The 19448-nt window shown below is 41.7% G+C and overlaps 2 protein-coding genes across 4 annotated transcripts in view; one reads left to right on the top strand and one right to left on the bottom strand.

The window, feature by feature from the left end:
- The first annotated feature begins 1970 nt into the window (after positions 1-1970).
- b9d1 (B9 protein domain 1) lies at positions 1971-6041 on the top strand. Its single transcript, XM_050068596.1, has 7 exons — positions 1971-2174; positions 2322-2390; positions 2803-2914; positions 3057-3153; positions 3306-3368; positions 4124-4191; positions 5154-6041. The coding sequence occupies exons 1-7, from the start codon at positions 2112-2114 to the stop codon at positions 5300-5302; spliced, it is 621 nt and encodes a 206-aa protein (XP_049924553.1). The 5' UTR covers positions 1971-2111; the 3' UTR covers positions 5303-6041.
- epn2 (epsin 2) overlaps positions 5776-19448 on the bottom strand; it is a 26690-nt gene continuing 13017 nt past the window's right edge. The window contains exons 4-10 of one of the 3 annotated variants that reach the window (XM_050068577.1): positions 15709-15821; positions 14885-14989; positions 14317-14455; positions 13650-13802; positions 13145-13237; positions 10058-10288; positions 5776-9438 (exon numbers count right to left, since the gene is read on the bottom strand). In XM_050068577.1, the coding sequence (XP_049924534.1) occupies positions 9128-9438; positions 10058-10288; positions 13145-13237; positions 13650-13802; positions 14317-14455; positions 14885-14989; positions 15709-15821 (1145 nt within the window). In that variant the 3' untranslated portion in view covers positions 5776-9127. The remainder of the gene's footprint in view (positions 9439-10057; positions 10289-13144; positions 13238-13649; positions 13803-14316; positions 14456-14884; positions 14990-15708; positions 15822-19448) is intronic. The other 2 variants (XM_050068579.1, XM_050068580.1) reach the window with 2 other exon arrangements.

Below are 19448 nucleotides of genomic sequence, written 5' to 3'. Positions count from 1 at the left end.
GGTAGTTGTAGGTTCTCTACCTCTTGAGCAAAAGCAAATGCCACAGACATTTCCCTTGGTTTTCTCTGGTCATGTAGCACCACTTTCAAAAGTTTTTGGGTCCTTCTGCGTAGACAGCCGTTTCATGAAAAAACGATCTTTCTAGCAGTGAAATACTTCTTTAAAGAGTCAAAAGGGGGACGATAGGAGAATGAGGGAATGAAGAATCTGTAGTGGAGGAGAGGTGTGTCATATAGTGTCATCATACGAGTTCTTCTTCCGTAGTATTTACTTGAATGTCACTGAGTCTTTAGGAATGGCTGATGTCTGTCTGCTGACTGTGTAATGGTGGCCTGTTTACTAATGATAACTTACTGCTTCCCTGATTTTATTACAACAGGAGAAAGAGAGAGGGGGTGAGGGTGAGTTAAAATGGGAAAGATAGGTCAAAAGCATCACGAGCCTCGAGGACGGCAAATGAACAGCGTAGTGAAGAGATGGAGGATGGAAAGAGAGCTGCTGTTTGGGCAGCAATAAAAGGTCAGAGACTCAGGGGGCCCGCTGCTGTCTGACAGCAGGACACACAGCAACCCATCACACAGAGGGCCTTTTCCGCTGTCACTTTTGGAGAGGTGGGGGTAGAGCAGGCAGACAGAGAGACAGACGGAAAGGGGAAATTATTGGTGTGTGTGACACAGCTGATAGAAACGGTTGATTTGCCACAGTAAAACTACAACATAGCTAATTATCCGAACAAAGGACGCAAATGGATACTTCGCCTAATAATTACGCTTAAGTGTATGCTATTTCGAGGAAGGCCTTTGTAACGGGCCACGCTCCTCACAGCAATATGGTGTTGTGCCTTGTGGGATACATCACAGTGGCCTACTGCAATTGTTTGCTAGAGCACAGGACTAAAAGCTGTGTGAAAGCCTTCTCTGCAATGCCAGATAATATAGATATGACTCTGGTGGTAAAATATGAGATACTAATAGACCTAATGTGTGTGTTTTTTAAACAAATTTAAGAATACTGTGATGTAAATCAGCTTTTACACGTCCTTGGTTAACCTCAATGGTAAACAACTACAGTTATCTACTGTAAAATTGCTCATTTGTGTTTAGCTGAAGGAACATTACTACTGAACTGTAATACCTGACTCTGGTTATTCTGGGACTTAATAAGATTGGTATCTTGAGTGTAATACTGTTTAAGTAAAGTTGCAAGTATTACTTGAAAAAAATAGGGATAAGTTAGCCTTATAAATTCATCCAGGGTACATTTTCTATGTTGTAGAGATAGCACAGAGACTGTGTCAATGACTTGTGTACATATTTTGCTGTAAATTTTCTTTAACTTATTGGGCCACAGGGGGGGGAATATGTGTCTCTTTATTACTGTTATCTAATTCTAGGTACAAAATTTGCATTTAATTGTCCTGAAAAACTGCAACAGCGCATTTTCACTTCTCAGCATTAGCAAAATCATTTTACTGACAAAGTATCTCAAGACAAAGTCCGCTTACTTTGTGTTTCTAGAGCTTTCCACAACATTTCGTGGCCGTCCTCGGGAAGTGGAGATGCTCCGTTGTCATATAATTGGGTTAAAGAAAAAGCAACCATGACCTTTCTATCTGGAAAAGTTGGTTTGGATTCAAAGCGGCCCTGTGACACCGGTGAACACGTTGTAGAAGTTAGTTTCCGGCGCAGGTGGATGCATCCTTTGCTTCAGGTAACACTTGACCGTGTTTGCTACGCAGTTGTATGAATTTTCCGCGATGACTTTCCTACCAGAAAATAATATCTTGGTCAAGGTTAATATAAAAACCCGTGGTTTATGGTTGAAATTGATAAATTCCTGCCAGAAAGGGGTTTTCTTGAGGAAAACCTACAAGAAAAACTTGTCGCATAAGCTGTTTGCTACACTGCCGCCATCTTGTGGATTGTTTCTGAACCGCTTCGGCGCTTCCGTTCAGTTTGAACCACGTCCGTTACCGTAGGTAGGAGGAAGCGTCGCCGTAGCAACGGATAGGGAATGGATCATTGAGTAGCAGCAAAATTCCTCTAAACTGGATTGAATTACTCATAAAGCAAATACGCCTTTAATTTTTCAGGTTACGAACTGAAAACCTGATGGCGGCAGTCAACCCGTCGGTGTTTCTTCTCACGGTGAACGGACAAATTGAGGGAGCAAACGTGAGTGGTGCTTCGGGGGGTTAGCTTAGCCTAGCAGCTAATTTCAACCAGCATTAGCAACGGTTAACCGTGGCGTCAGTTTGTCTCAATTCTGAGTTTGTGTGTCATTATTCCAAAGTATAACTGTGCTGTTATGGTGTATTTCAGTTTCCAGAGTATGACAACTTGTATTGCAAGTATTGTTTTGTCTACGGCCACGACTGGGCTCCCACCGCGGTGAGTGACGTTAAATGGCTACTTCATATTAGGAACCATTATGATCAGTGTTATAATAGTATTTTAATGTTCTTATTTACATTAGACATAACGTTAATCGTCTACTACTGGTTAGTAACCCAAGCATTGCATGTTTGCATGTTTCAGCTCCTCTGCAAAGCAACAAGCAGAATAGTCTCGAATAAAAGAAGTGCTTTTTACTACAGAATTGCACATTGGCATTGAATTCAAGAAACTATTGATCATTCCCAAAGTATTGAAAAAGATTAAGGCTTATGTCATAATGTCCAGATGATTTATAACTGTTTTTCACATGCATACCATCTATAAAATAAAGTATAGAACAGTTAAAGGCATGTCTGGTTATGATCTTACTAGCAAGTCTTTGTGTCTGTTGATGGTTTCTCTCTAGGGTTTGGAGGAAGGCATCACTCAGATAACATGTAAAGGCAGTCAGTCCTCACACAAATTAATATGGAACTTCCCACTGGAGACAACGTTTAAGAGCACAAATCCCTCTGGATGTGAGTGATACACACACAAACATATCACACAAAGTGGTTTGGTAGCTGTTGTCTTCATTGATTTATTGATAAAAATAGAAACTACACTGAAAGCCTGAATATATAACTAGCACAAACTGAAGACTTAATTATAATTTCCCAGGGCCTCAGCTTGTGGTGAGTGTGTACGGTCCAGATGTGTTTGGCAATGATGTGGTCAGGGGCTATGGAGCAACACACATCCCCTTCACACCTGGACAGTAAGTATTACCTCCATATACTTCCTCTTCGTTTTTAGAAATGTCTTTAAGTTTAAACATACTGTAGTGACATTGGGTTTGATTTTGACTGATGTGTTTTTAAATGTTACTGTCTGTTTGAGAAGCATCTGTGATTTATTTGTATTCCTCAGACATACACGAACCATCCCCATGTTTGTTCCCGAGCCCACGTGGAGACTTCAGAAATTCACGAGGTGCGATGAACAGTTGTGCGTGTTCACTTCTCTGTCTCAGCAGCTGTGGTGCTGCGGCTGATGAGTTGTGCCTGCTGGGGGAAGCAGCCGATATCTGAGCGATAGCAAATGTTTACTGCTCCTCTGTGTGTGCATGTGAGTCTTACTGGGGACTCTGTGGTGAGAACGCTGCACATCAGTATGCACTGTTTGCCAGCTGCTGTTATCAGTGTACGGAAAGACACTCACAGTTCCTTTCAACTCCCACAAACACAGGGGGCTATTAGAGATGCAGAGGTGCTCGACTGGATCTTTCGGATCTGCAGTGTAGATAGCAACATTGGGAGCATGTTTTGTTTTTCCACTTGATTTGGGAAAGTTACAAGCTGATGTACGTAGGTGGGGATTTCTTGCTCATGCCTTCTTCCGAGTTGTACTTTATATTACATCTACATATTTCAAATGATCAAGGCACTGATGTTAGAAACTGCTCATTAAGCTAACACTATATTAATGCATCACTTCCTGTTTGCCAGAGATTACCTCACATGGGAGCGATTTAGAGTAGCAAGCCCATAATATTCCATGATTGATTTAATCTGTTTTTAACATCAAGGCAAGATTTATCTTTATGAAAAAGAAAGTTCGAAAATTGCTTTGAAAAACTCATCAGAAAAAGAATGTTAATAATGTATTGGTCTAATCATTGTGTGTATACAGTATATATATGGTATATTGGTAGCTGTTTTTAACATGTTTTTCCCTCTCTTGTTTAGCTGGCTGTTGGGACGGCGGCCAGAGTACACAGACCCTAAAGTAGTGGCCCAGGGTGAAGGCAGAGAAGGTTTGTTTTGTACATGTATCTGTGCTGGTATTTCTATATTTTTTAAACATTATTAACAGTGACATGTTAGTTGCGTAGTGACTTTCACCTTTTCACAGAAACATTTGATATAACAAAAAAAACAATGGAAAAACAGACAACTCATTGAACCAGACATTCATCATTAGGTAGGTTGATTTTAAGCTGATGTCAACCAGTGTAACAGAACGAAGAATGGTGGTCTGAAAGCAAGACACCCTGCTCTCTACTAGTGTTGTCACGATACCAAAATCTTTGTTTCGGTACCAATACCAATATGAATTTCGATACTCTTCGGTACTTTTCCTAAGGAAAAGTCTTTTTGGATACAAACCTTTAGAACAATAAATAGTAGGGGTGTAACGGTACCAAAAAAAAAATCATGGTTCGGTCAGTACCTCGGTACGGACGTCATGGTTTGGTTGCTCAAATGTGTCACCAAGTTGGTGTTGTCTCATGTTGTCTCCCTTTGCGAGGCAGACTTTCTCTTGCCTTTTTTCACGTGTGCCAGCTGCGAATGTTGATACAGGTGTTGTCATACACACCACTTGCGCAATCTGTGCTCCAATAGGAACAAGGAAGGCATTTGTGTGCATAAATGAATTAAATAAATAAATGAATGAATTGAATCAGTTTAAAAAGTACCAGTATTTTCCAAATGCAGTATAGTACCGTTTGGAATACTCTAGTACCACGGTACTATTTTAGTACCGGTATACCGTGCAACACTGCTCTCTACTAAAGAGATGTAGATGAGTATAATCCAAGTTTTAGACACTGATCATGTGTATATTGTCCCTACAGAGGTAGAAAATGTTTTAACAATTCACTAAAATGAACTCCTGAATAATTCATCCCCATTTAATTCTGATTTTAACATTTTCAAGTATCTCTTTAAATTGTTAATTTATACATTAACATGTCATGTTTTATTTGTGTTGCAGTGACGCGGGTTCGTTCCCAAGGCTTCGTCACTGTTTCCTTTCACATTATGACTAAAGACATGAAGAAACTGGGCTACGACACAGGACCATCAGGACCTGCGAACACACCGTCTTCCACATCTGGCTGGTCGACAGAGGAACAACCATAAAACATGTACTAACATAAGCCAAAATGAAAGCACAACACTAATGTTACATATAAAAGGACTTGTTTACTTCCAGTTAGTGTGAAATTCCCAAAACTGTTATGCCACTATCACTTTAAGTGGCATGAATGCAGGGGGTCGCTCTGATCTGTCAGAACACACTCAAACACTCGTGTATCTCGTGTTTTTTTAGTAAAAATGTGTAAAAATGAAATGAGATTTTATTAGATTTATTCAAATTTAAGCAGTTTCTTATATTGTCTTGAATTTTTCAGTTTTACTATATTTTTTACTTTTGTAAATAAACAGACTTTACCTCTGAATTGTTCGCCTTTTAATGTTCTGAGCATATGTAGATAAAAACATACATCACTGTGGTTGTTCGGATGCAAATTGAAATACACTCTACCCAAAGTCTCATGAGAAAATATCCTGTTTGGACATTGGTTGGTTAAAAGAAAACCAAGGACACACACTTGAGTTACAGAGCTGAAGTGATACACATTTTATTTTGAACCAATGCAGCTACAGTTGTCCTCATCCAACAGGGTGCGGCCTGCTGCGTTCGTTTAGATGCCGTTAAAATACCACGGTGACTTTTCCTACAAAAACCCATTACACAGAATAATAAGGTATACAGAGGAACAGTATGTTACAATAGTACAAATGATAAATTATATTATACAGTTATAATGCCAACAGGTTGAGCACGTATCCAATAAAAAAAAAAAAAAAAAAAAAAGCAGCCTGCTCCCAGTACTATGAGAAGGGTAAATAGACAGACATGGAAAAGATTAAAGGAGGCTGTTTATGCATATAAAGACAGACAGTCCATAAGGTCAGTTAGTCCTCTTGATAAAAGCATAGTGAATACATAGTAACACGCAGAGGAGCTCGCTACACACAGGCCACATTTTCACTGCACCATAGCCACGACTGTGAAACTGCTGCCAGGGATCAAGAAAAAGTGTTCAACTGCAGTGACATCTGACTGTTCAGGAGTGCTGAATTTGTTCAAGACAGTAAAGTTCCTTTTTTTCTGTTTTTCAATGCATCCATAACAACCTTTTCAACAATCGCTGGAGTGAAGTTAAAGGTCAGGCCGCAGTGAAATGAAGGCCGGTGAGAAAGTGACACGTCTTAGCTAGAATATCATAGTAGCATTTTCATAAACAAAACTTTATTAGCAAATCTAACTTTGCAAAACACATCAAGCATTAAATCTTTTTTTTTTAACTTTTCCATACTCCAATTTTTGCATATATTTAGTGGAGATTAAAAATGTTTGCTGGTCTGCAAGGAAGTGTCACATCCATTCATCCAAGACCCCGAGCATAAAAGTCATCATCCCCACCCTCAGCATCATCAAAATCATACACACAGTTGGAGCTGCCCCTCCTTTTGCCTGAGAAAAATGAAAGGTCTGCGTTTAGTGGAGATACCAAGGGGTCTGTGGTGTTGCTATGATACCACAGCAGACCAGGAGAGGGCGCCAACGCACACTAAAAGAAAAACAAACAAACACCTTTTCCACAGTAATAACATTGGCAGTGATATCAACAGAACTGGAGACGGGAGTACAGTGACCTAAAGAAGAAGACGGGTCTAAACACCGGGCGCAGTTCATCAGCTGCGTTTCATTAACCCACTTTTCTCAACCGATAGAAGAGACGGAGCCGCTCAGCTTGCTGTCAGTAAATGTGCCGATATTCAGCCAACAGTAACACTTTCTTACACAAACTCCTGAACAGACGGTAAAATAGCTCTGAAATATAAAAAATGATAACAACGGATCCATAAAACAAAACAAAAAACTGTCAGTGAAGTGTGACCCTACTGTTCAAACTACTCAAAGTACGACGTCCTCAGAAATCACAGTCGCTATGACTTTGGTAACAGTTGTGCTTCTAAGAGAAGAGAATTACATAGCCTACCCATAGGGTGAAAAAAAACCAAACTACAATGACAGAAAATAGACAAAAAGAGAGAGTGAAGATGATACATGGCTTAGCTAGTACACAGCTCCAAAACTCTGAAAGGCTTGGCTATGGATTTACATCTAACGAGTAAATAAAAACAACGAAAAAAAAAAAATGTAACCAACAAAATTAACAACTGTTTGTTTACATGACATGTCTCACTGTTGTTTGCTGCGGGATTCGCTGTGCTATCAATAGACTGATCCTGGAACAACCCTGTGTGAGTGTGTGTGTGTGTGTGTGTGTGTGTGTGTGTGTGTGTGTGTGTCCACCTGCTAATGTTCTTGTGGGATAGATTAGCCGCAGTAAATCCACTCAGAGGTAAACTCTCTTCACGATGCTGAGTGGCTGACGTGCTCTTTAAACCCAGAGCTTTCTTTGCAGCCCTGTCACCATAGTAACACTTCTTGATATATGGTTGCAGACAGCACATGCACACACACACACACACACACACACACACATAAGGCTGCAGTCTACGTTATACCCCTGCTCTGACTTGCACTTCAGAAACTTCAGCCATTTCTGAGCCAGTTTCCACTTTACTGTGTATTATTGTTCACTTGGAAGCTAAACGTATCGCTCATGCAAACTGCACACACACACACACACTCACACACACTCACACACACACACACACGCCCTCTTCCCTTTGACCCTAAAAACAAACTAAAAAATAAACAAAACTGTCCCATGATGCCTCACTGCATCCATATGTTCAGATAGCAAAATACTGATGCCATCACAGTTCATGTCTTTTCTCAAAACACGCACGGGGGGGGGGGCTTAGTGACAAATACATCAACATGTGGCTGTTAGTATACGAGCATTAACAGTACACCTGCGTGAGCACACACATACAGACGAAAATTACGTTCCAACCCCTAAAACAAGGGGTTCACCCCCTTTGATAAGTGTTGTTAATCCCGCGACCCCTGGAGGTCAAAGTTCACGTGGAGGGTCGGGATTTAAAAAAAAAAAAAAAAAAAAGGTCCAAGTTGACGGGAAGTGACCAGACGAGAGTTGTTGACTGAGTGGTACCGAGAGCCGAGGCAGTGTGTGTGTGTTGTCGGAGCCGTTTTGAGCGGCGAGCCTCCCTCCCTTAGCTAAGGTGTAACGGTGAGCCCAACAGTCGCAGAAAGAAAAAATAAAAAGACAAAAAATTGTGCAAAATCCCTGCTTAGTAACACACACAAGAGTATAAACACATCTGACCATCTCTCATCCGTACTCCAGTGTGTGTAAGTAAAACCCACTGGAATATACACAGTGTAAAAGTACTGAGATGTGCGCTCACTCACTCACACACGCGCACACACACTCACTCGCACACCGACTGACAGGGCTTATAAAAGATTAGCTCTAGTGAAGAGATAAGATCCTGGCGTTAGTATGGTCAGACTCTCCTGTCACTCCACCACAGAAGAAGAAAAGAGCAGTCCTAAGGGAGGAAGTAAGGGAGAGGAGGCGAGTGAAGGAGAGGAGGACAGAGGGGAGATCCTGTCCTGCCTCTGTGGAAAAACTGTAAACACCACTGCTACTCTGTAAGTCTGTAGACAGATGCAAACGTGTTGTGGTCATCAACATCATCGTCAGATCAGTATGGAACACACAGGACTAGGCAGCTTGTAGCACTGAGACAAAGAGACGGAGGAAGAAGGAGTACAGGAGTGTGTTAAGGTGGGGGGGGGAGGCCAGGCTGGGACTACGACCTGGCCAGAAGTTGGTTATAAAGGGATACATGGGATCTCCTTGTTCATTTTGAAGCTTCTAAAGGAGCCAAAGTGGACGAGGGAGACAGAGGGAGAGGAGAGGGTACTCAGGGGCAAGTCGTCCCCCAGTCGCCCCCTCACAAAAGGAAGGGGTTGGTGGTTCCGGTGGGCTGCGTCCCGGCCTGGGGTGGCATGCTCATCAGGGGCTGGGGCATGGACATCCCCACGCCTCCGATAGTGCCGACTCCCATTCCGGGCATCGTGCGCGCCATGGGGGCCATGCCTGCCAGGGGGACCATGGTGATGGGCTGAGCAGGCAGGGAGGAGAGGGCCATGGGCTCGGCCATGCCGAAGCCGGGGGGCATGGGGCTGACCCTCATCTGATTGAGGGTCGGAGGGGCTGGCTGGCTCACTTGGAAGGGGTTTGCTGGAGCTGGAGCAGCGGCACCTGAACAAAGGAAGGACGCAGATGTCACTGTGCTCACAGAGCGCCAGAAATGGGAACAAAGAGAACTACACTACACTATTATACTCTCATTCGGGGTTCCCACATATTTTTAAAATTGAATTTTCAAAACTTTTCCATAATATTTTACCCATATTTTTTTCCAAAAACATTCTATTATTTCTCAACCATTTCCTGGCCTGTAAATGAATCTGAAATCTAATATCATAACTTTTCCAGGAATTTCATGACCATGGGAACACAGTCATTTTATGAATTGTATGATTCACCTTTCTCGCCTCAGAGTTTACCGCTCACACCGACAGGGCAGTGTCAGTGACTCAGCATTAAACTGTGTAGATGGGTGTGTCTTCCTGTGCGTTCAGGCCTGCACGTGTATGTCCATGTCTCTTGGCTTAGCGACTACGCTTCTGACTGCCACACTCTTGTTATCTAATCAGTTTGAATTAACCTGTGTGTTTACCTGCTTCAAAATAGCCCGTCTGTACGTTTATATAAAAACTATTCTACTAAACAAACATACCTGAGTAGAAAGCAATTAAGTGTAAGAACAATGCAAGTTTTGAAATCAACTTCCTCATATTTACTCATCATCACTCACCACCTGTTGAAGCTAAGAACGGGTTGATGACTGGTGCAGGCTGGGCTGGTTTGGTCACCAGAGAGTCCAGATTGACCAGGGCAGCATTAGGACCCAGGAAGGACTCCGGGGTCTTTCTAGTTGGATTTGTGGTGACAGATGTGGAGGTGGGCAGGGGGTCGAAGAGGTCTAGGCTGCCGCTGCTTGCAAGGCTGCCTTGGGAGGGGATAGAGGATGCTACGCCCCCGTCACCTGCGGAACGAAGAGCAGTTGGATTTCACTGATGAAATAAACTGTTACTGGACTTCTCTTTGAGGAGACAAAAAAATAAATAAAACACTGAGAGGTCATGAATACAGAATATTTCTTATCTGGCCTTGAACTGCGAGGAACAACTCTGTAAACCTGACGTTGACATGGCCTGAGTACGTGAATGGTTTGCTCATATTTGTGATACTAAAAACGAAAGTGCACTCAAATTCTGCATTATAAAAAGGTCTAACAGATATTCAGCCCCCCGCTACACCCACACACCACGCCCACTTGTACGTGAGCACCCACACTCACATTTACGGTGAAATCAAATTGAGTTGATGCAATAAAATGATTAGAAGATGCTTTTATGAGAGGACATCAGAGGCAGACAGCCTGGCTGTTTGTGTTGTTTTTTTTTGCAGTCAGACAGCAGTGGAGACATTCGTTATTGCATTCACACATGAATATGCACAGACCTAGCATGCCAGCAGCAACATACACAAGAGGAAACGTCAAAGATGGAAACTTGTCTTGTCAGAACAGAAACTGAGACGCAGCACAGCCACAATAAAAGGCCCATGATAAGATCAGACAGGCCTAATGTGTATTAACGCCCCATAAATCCTGTCGGTTTCAGCCAGAGCTGATTCAAACAGTAACATTTCTACAACTCATACCAGGGGTGGGCGATTATTCTATTAAGCTCCATGTATCATGGCTTGTTCCACGTGGGATGTATAAAATGACTACATTGCAATCATTGAATATAAATTCTCACATCATTTCTTTCTTTAAGCCACTGATACAAACAGGATACGTCACACACACTCCCCCGCTCATGCAGAACACGGGCATGGGCAGTAGTGTGTGAGGCGAGGTGTGTGTTTTGTATGCAGGGTTCCAGACCGCTGCCATTAAGTAGCATTTTGCGACCATGGAGCACCAGAGCGACTTGTAAATATTATTTATGTATGAACTGAAGAGCTGTTTTTTTCCCCCACCCACAGTGGGTCAAGTTTTGCGGTGCTGCTGTGACGGTTTAACTTTCTGTTAACTGCTAACAGCTAACCGATGACAGAAGCTTCACATTTAAAACAAAACATCAACACTTCTGCCCTAAGACGAGCCAGGTACTTCAGAATAAAAGCACCAGTGGTTCTGCTTTGATTCATTTCATTATAACAACAGTTCATTTACTTTCTTTATTTATTATTTCAATAGTACAACTTTTTTATCACAGTAGTTTAACTTTATTATAGCAGTACTTTTACCAAACTTTATTTCACCAGTATTTTATTTAACTTTATTATGACCGTACTTTAACTATTATACCAATAATGTATTCAACTTTATTATTATTATTATTATTATTAGAGCATTTTTTAAACTAAAATATAAGAGTGCTTTATTTAACTTTATTATGAGAGTGTTTCATTTAATTTTTTTGTAACAGTTCATTTTTAAATTTCATTAAAGCAGTACTTTTATATACCGTAGTTATTACGATGCAACAGTACTTTATTTACCTTTATTTTTAAAGTATAACAGTACTTCATTTACCTTTGTTATTACAGTGTAACAGTACTTTATTTACCTTTATTATAAAAGTACTTTATTGAACTTTATCATTACAGTATAACAGTACTTTCTTTACCTTTATAATAAAAGTACTTTATTAAACTTTATTATTACAGTGTAACGGTACTTTATTTACCTTTATTATTGCAATATAACAATACTTTACCAACTAATACTAACTCATACTGCAGAGGTCTGCTTCCTAAACACCACCTAAGTCCCTGTCCTCTCAATGGTGTGGGGACTTGTCCCTTCTGAGAACAGTAACTTTACTTTATTTACCTTTATTTTTAAAGTATAATAATACTTTATTTACCTTTGCTATTACAGTATACAGTACTTTATTTACATTTATTATAAAAGTACTTTATTTACCTTTATTATTACTACAGTATAACAGAACTTTATTTACCTTTATTATAAAAGTACTTTATTAAAATGTATTATTACATTATAATAGTACTTTATTTACCTTTATTATAAATGTACTTTATTAAAATGTATTATTACATTATAATAGTACTTTATTTACCTTTATTTTAAAAGTACTTTATTTACATTTATTATTACTAACTACTAACTCATACTGCAGAGGTCTGCTTCCTGAACACCACCTAAGTCCCTGTCCTCTCCACAGTGTGGTGACTTGTCCCTTCTGAGAACAGTAACTTTGTATGACTGTGTTTCTTTTATTTCTTGACCTTGTCCTTGACTGTATCAGAATTGTTTGTGTCGAGCTCGAGCAAACGTTAGACACCAATGTCACCCTCCCACACACACAGACTGCCAAACCACATGGGAAATACATTCAAGACCTGTGCCAACCTGTTCACTGGAACCTTCTTACACACCAACCTGAATGGAGTTGTGGGTGGGTTTAATTCAGATTTTTGGAGCATTTGTTGTTGGTTCAGATGCACCAGGCAGATCACAAAAAAATCTATAAGAAACTCCATAAACTGGATGGCCCAGATCTTGTGATAAATTTCATGATAAACACATAAAAGCTGCACCACATTACACCACAGTGACATGGGACCAGACCAGAGCAAACAGCTTTTTCCCACCTTTTGATATGATTCCTGCTGCATTTGAGTGCAAATTTGAACACTGTCTTTGCTCAGGTCTGGTGATATTTACATACAAAGACAAGACATGAGTGTGTCTGTGCCCCGCAGAGACATTGTATCTGCAGACAGGCATCATTTTCAGACACCCAGGGAAAAAAAAACAAAAACTTTGTGTCATTAGAGAGACGAAGACAAGGGTGAGTACCAGTGGGGACAGAGGAGGAAGAGCGCAGGCTGTCAAATTCTGAGAAGTCCTCTTTAGACGTACCGTTGGATGCATTGAACAGGTCAAAGTTACCTGAAAGGGGACAACACATGTACACACATACAGACATAATCACATAAAACAAACAGCAAATACACACAAACACACACACAGACAGATGGAGACAGACAACACAGGTACGAATGAGTGTGGATAATCTGGTAAACTGAGAAAACTGAACACAATAGGCAAGTGAAAGCATGCAGATGTGTGTAAGCATTTGGTAATGTGTGCTTTATGTGCCCCTTTTGACTCAGCTATTAAGTCTTTGAGACACTAGCCAGCCAAAGAGAACTCAATGAGCGCGAACTGTTCTCCAAAATCTTTAAGACTAAAACACATAATTCCCAGACAAACTAGCTGACGAAAACAAATTCGTTGGTGGAGGTAAGGTTGTGGTGGTTTTATGGATGTCCTGAAAAAGCTACTCTCTCTTGAAGGTCACCTGTGTTGGAAGTCTTAGGGCGGGCAGCTGCGGAGCCCCATGGGTCAGCGGCAGGGGTGGAGTTTGATGCCCAGGGATCACTGCTTTTCATGGGTGGGACAGAAGGAGTAGCACCCCATGGGTCCACTGGGGCTGCTGGCTTAGGTGCAGACCCTGGGGAGAGGTTCAGAGTTAGGGAGGATGATGGGTTGGATACAAAACATGTGGTCAAATTGGATAAGAGGAAGAAGAGAGTGAGAGAAAGGTGAAATAACGTTAAGATAAGAGCAAGGTGGTTTCATGCAGGTGCTGACAGCAGGCGTGTATTTGATCTGACCCATTCTTAAACTACTGCTCATCTGTCCCTCTTTGTTTCCCCTTCAACATTTACATATCTTAACTCCCCCACAGCCTCCTCTCCCTGCCTCCCTGTCCCTTAACACTCCTTTCCTTCACAATATCTTCCTCTAACATCCTCCCCCCCTCCTCTCCTCTCTGTGCAATAATGCTGCTGAGCCAGTGGAGCAGCATTCCTATTTAACAAAGAGTCACAGTCCTGCAAGCTGCAGGTGGAAAGCAGACACGACACACACGCACAGAAAGACTAACTCTATGCACAAATCCTTAACAGCAATGGTCAGTGTGTAAATATCTGATGTCAAGTGAAGAGTGTGGGTGAGGTGTATACCATAAGACTGCCAGGGGTCTTCTGATGCAGCGGCTGCCCCTGCCCCGGCTCCAGCACCAGCCCCAGCCCCTGCGCCCCAGGGGTCAGCGCTGGCACCTGGCTCTGGGACATCCATCAGGTCCATCAAAGACGACTGTGGCTAGAAAGAGACAGAGGATGTGACCAAGTGACAGGAGACAGGAAGACAGAACAAAGAATGCAGACAAAAGAGGAAACCGTTAGGAAGTACCATCTGTTGGCCAGCCATTATCCTCTGCGGCACCAATACTATTCAAACATACTGACAGCGTTCATGTCATTATAATCCTAAAATAAAACATGCAGCCGTACGTCTTCTTCACTTTAGCTCTGTGTGCCTTCAAACTTCAGCCAGCCAGCTATTCGAGCAGAATAATGATGAGTAAACTAGGTAGTCTGCTGCCCGTTAGTGGGCTCATTACTGCTCATGATGCAGTAGGCACTGTGAGGCAGAAAATGAGGATGGAGAGAGACGAGGCTGTTTCATGGGCATGGTCATGACAATGGAGTAACTGAGTCACTCCAGTCTCCATGACGGTGCATATTTTACCTCTCTCTTCTTCTTGGGCAGTTTTGCTGAATCTGAGCCTCCTTTCTTACTCTCCTCCAAGGCCATCTGTAGTCTCAGGTCGTCCCCTCTGCGTATGCGCTCCTCCTAAGCACACACCCAGAGGACAGTTAGCAGAAGCAGAATGTGCAGTTTTCTATGATTTTTTTCTTAACAGGTTGGTCTCGCTTTTGTGGGCACCATGACATTTGCTGAATAGTCTTTATATATTTCAATTTCAATTCCTATTTATCCATATAAAGTCTATAAACAGTTTGTTTAACGGAAACTTGGGTGGGTAAAGAGAAACAGTTTCCATTTTGCTAGCCATACAACTACAGCTGATGAGGATAATGGAACACAGTATCACGCAAATACATGTGCAAAAATCCATATACCTTGAGTATTTCGTACATCTTGTCTGCTCTAATCGACAAACCCTAACCCTAACAATTATCTTTTGATATTTAGCTGACATCAGAAATGTTTATGTACATAAGAAACCTAATTTCTGAAGTTCAGGAGCTTAGATAACCCTAGCAGCTTTAAGAATATATTCATTAGCAATGTGAATGCTTAACAGGGTTTCAGAAAGGTTTTTGAGTATGTGTACTTTCAGGGTGATGACCCAATCAAGATAATTAAATTCAAAACTGCCTTAAATTTACTGTAAAGTCATTTACTGACATGTTAAAATAAGCTGGTTATCACAAGTGTAAACTACCTGCAAATTTCAAACACAGACCCACAATAAATAAAGATAATGACACGCATGGATTCACGCTCTGCCATGTCATCATATGTTTAATGTATATGTGTGTATGTACCTGCTCTGCAGCCTCTCTGCTCATGGCCAGAGCCAGCTGCAGCTGTAGCTCCTCCTCTCCGCTGGTCTGAGGTCTGGCCTGCTCCAGTTCTGAGCCGGCGTTGGGAGACGTGGCTAACACACACATTCAGAACATATGTTAACATCACTGCCACATGGGACTCCATCACACACTGTGTATATTACAATTACAATGAAAAGCAGTGACACTGGCTGTGGAAATTCTCTGTGTTAATAGTCCAAAACCAAGATCTGGTGTGATAATTACAATCATACAAATACATATACACAGTGTTGTCTCGTGAAGCAAGTCATATTTGAAATACATCTGTTCTGTGTGTGTGTGTGTGTGTGTGTGTGTGTGTGTGTGTGTGTGTGTGAGATTAGAGGCCGTCAGTGAGCCTGTAAAGGATGACAGGTCCATTCAGCTTATTGGATTAGACCAGGCCATGTGGCAGCACAAAAACACATAGACGCTGCACGTGGCAACACACACACAGCTATCTCGCCAAGAGAAGTTACAGCGCCAAAAGATTAGGCTCATTACAGTAGCCTGAAGTGTATGCTTTAATTTAAAGTTTGACTGTGTGAGTTTGGAAACAGTAACCTTGTTGTTTTAGTGGGAACCATGGCGTGGGAGGTGATGACAAGTAACCGTGACATCACCTCATCTCTTAATGTAATTCTTGACTCTTATTCCTGTATAATGTCACTACATCAGCTTGTGCAGTTTCATGCATGTGAATGTTGTGGGTGTTGGTGCACTAAACCTGTTTTCTTGGGCTTGATTTAAGATTTTCTGTCCTTATACAACACTGTTTTATCCATTATAAACACATTGGAAAAAACACTGGTGTGCAAATTGAATTTTTAGCCAGACGATTCCTCTCAGACTTTAAGGTTGCTCCTGTTCTCCTACTTAAATAATAAACATTGTCTCTCTCTTTCTGCCTGCCTAATCTTTTTCTCTCCGTCTCTGATTCAAACAAAGACCAGTCATGACATGTCTCACTGCTGATGTGGACACTCCCAAACACACACTCAATGCTCATCACACTGTGATGATCTTATGTGTAGTGTTACATCATTTAAAGAGTTATTCAGAAAGCGAACGGTTAGAGAGAAAAACCAAAGGCATTGGTGCAGAGACAAAACAACAACACTGACACAGATATGACTCGGCGAAACATTGTAGGTTAGTTTCACTATGTGACACAATTAACTCTGAAACCTCCCATTTTGACTGAAGTCTGCAGGAAGCAAACGTCACATCAGCGGTTTTCTATAAACATTACACAGAAAATCTGCCACATCAAATGTTTCCATGATGAGGATCAAATAATTTCTTTTTAAAAAGGAATACCCTGACACTTCTTTTCACAGTTAAAAGCTTGGCCTTCCCTGAAGAAATGGTTGCTAATTTAGGAATATGCCAGTATGATCACGACATACTGACCCTTAGAAGAAGCAGAGAGAGGACGCAGCCTCACAGCCAACTCATAAGAATGACCAATAATGACAACATGCATGTTAATTCACTGTTCGTCTTGCAATCCCAGGCTAAGATCTTGTCCCTGCCTCCTTTCCTCCCTCCTTGCTCACTTCTTAGCTCTGTTCCTGCCCGACTTGATCCTCAAACCCATGTCTCCCATGCTCCGTTAGACTGTGCGTCTCCAGGGAAAGGGACCAGAAGTACCAGGGGTGAAGGTGTGTTTAGTTAGCTGGTGGCTGGACTTGAACCACGGCTTCGACATCAACTACATATCTGCCTTAAATAGACAGTGAACACACAGGGGTGCTTCAGCCTATACAGAGATAATGTGAACCTGTGAAATATCCAGGGATGATAGGTAATATGGGAAATTGGGACGACGTCTAACCATAAAAAAACAGCAGCAGAGGGTAAATTTCTTCACTGATGCTCAGACAATGTGACATCTCACCATTACCTTCCATTAACATGTTTGATAGATGCATTATATTCCTTTATCAAAGGGATATTTGCCGTGAGCTCTCTTTAAATCTCACCAAAACCAACTGCAAACCAAAGGAGGGCTTAAATAACAGGTTTTTCAACCACTAAGCCTAAAGAGATATGAAAACTGGCAACACATAACACACACTGCAACACTTGATAGTAGCAAGTCAGCAGCACAAATAAACAAAACGCAAAGCCAACTAAAACACACCAGGTTCTTGCCCACCACTGTGGGAATGGACCATATATGGATAGTCACAATTTCTTGGCATTCCTCACAGGCACAGCTCTGCCTGCTAGGAGCGACATACATTTAAAAAAATCCTTCTAATACGTGCCACTACCGCTTGTGTAGGCTGTTTAGTCCAGTCGCGTCTCATCTTATCATAATTTTCTGTGCTGCTATTTTTCATAATTAAGCAAATAAACACAAAACTGGAATTGAACAAACACTTCAGCTTACAAAACTCCTTCAAACCAAGCTTAGACCCTAAGGTCAGCCTGCAATTCAAGCTCTAAATGGAGATTTTTGGAGAAGGCGAAATGGGCTGATGACCACTGGTGTCATCTGTAGTAGATTTATGTGGTGATAACAGCGCAGAGAATTTTATCCCAGGGTGTCAACCACTAATGACCGCAACATTTGCAGACACCCAGTCTCCTGTCTCTCTAGATAAAGAATTAAGTGGCTGTTTGAAACCTGGTGAGTGAGGCAGTTCCTTAAATGCACTTTCTAGAGTGCTTCTTTATATGTTTTCCAGACTTTTGGCGTGAAACTGTGAAAATGTATGTTGTTCCCAGCCTTTGTGGGAGACTTGAGCGTTGCATGTTCCTGCGTTATCACTTAAGTGTTCAACAGAGAGAATGCTAGGAGCACTGGGGCCTTGACTGTGGTCTGTTTAGACCCCACATGCACATACATAAAGACACACAACTAGGATTGCGTACCAAACTCTGTACTTTTAGGGTACTGACCAAATTACATCAGTGCAACAGAGTACCAATTTACCAATCAGTGCCTAATTTTGGTACCTGAGAGCACATCTGGGTGAAAACGCCGAGTTTAAACAAGAGGCAGACGTGCTGTGAGAGCCCCAAAGCCTGGAAGCTAGCCATGGAGCTCCAAGGACGGCAACAGAGCTCAGTGGAGTGACCAGGGTTCGCCTTCAGAGAGGAAGCAACCCAAAGCCGGCAAATCGGCCATGGAGCTCTGCAGCCACTCCGTTGGCTTTCCAGCAAGCCAAAACCAGCACTGCAGCGCTGACCTGCCACGATAGTTCCTAGATTGTTTAAGCAAAAGCCTAGAATCACTGCTAGATACGCAGACACATATACACTCGCACAAGCAGACAGATTGCTTTTAGTCTCAAACGTCATCCCAGCAGCTTGTTCAAAAATCACATTTTTGTTACAACAGAGAAAGTTAAGTACCAAAAAAGGTACTGTTGGGTAGCAGTACCAAATTACAGGTACCCTTATCAGTTAAAATATGAATAACCCAACCCTACACACTGCTTAGCATTGCTCAAATAGCATCACACCACTTATGTCAACTTATTTTAATCATGCTGATCTTTAGAGGCACTAAACTATTTGAACTTCTACAGTGAGACGAAAAGGCATCATTGAACCAGAAACATGGAAACTAAAGCAAAACCAGCTTTTACTATTGGCTCGTTAACCTCAGAGAAACTACAGCCTAAGGGGACAGTTAGGTTCCTTCACAAACATGCACAGGTTAACATTAACACACACAGAAACAC

Source organism: Epinephelus moara, chromosome 18 (assembly GCF_006386435.1).
Source record: "Epinephelus moara isolate mb chromosome 18, YSFRI_EMoa_1.0, whole genome shotgun sequence".
NCBI classification, from domain to species: domain Eukaryota; kingdom Metazoa; phylum Chordata; class Actinopteri; order Perciformes; family Serranidae; genus Epinephelus; species Epinephelus moara.
The sequence above is the reverse complement of the archived record's forward strand: the minus strand, read 5'-3'. Positions and strand labels throughout refer to the sequence as shown.

What these genes read in the sequence shown, in the direction of transcription:
- b9d1 (XM_050068596.1), top strand. Translation starts at nt 2,112, where the DNA reads ATGGCGGCAGTCAACCCGTCGGTGTTTCTTCTCACGGTGAACGGACAA. An exon ending in ACGACTGGGCTCCCACCGCG is followed by an intron (nt 2,391 to 2,802) that starts GTGAGTGACGTT and finishes GTTTCTCTCTAG; the next exon opens with GGTTTGGAGGAAGGCATCAC. An exon ending in AGACTTCAGAAATTCACGAG is followed by an intron (nt 3,369 to 4,123) that starts GTGCGATGAACA and finishes TCTCTTGTTTAG; the next exon opens with CTGGCTGTTGGGACGGCGGC.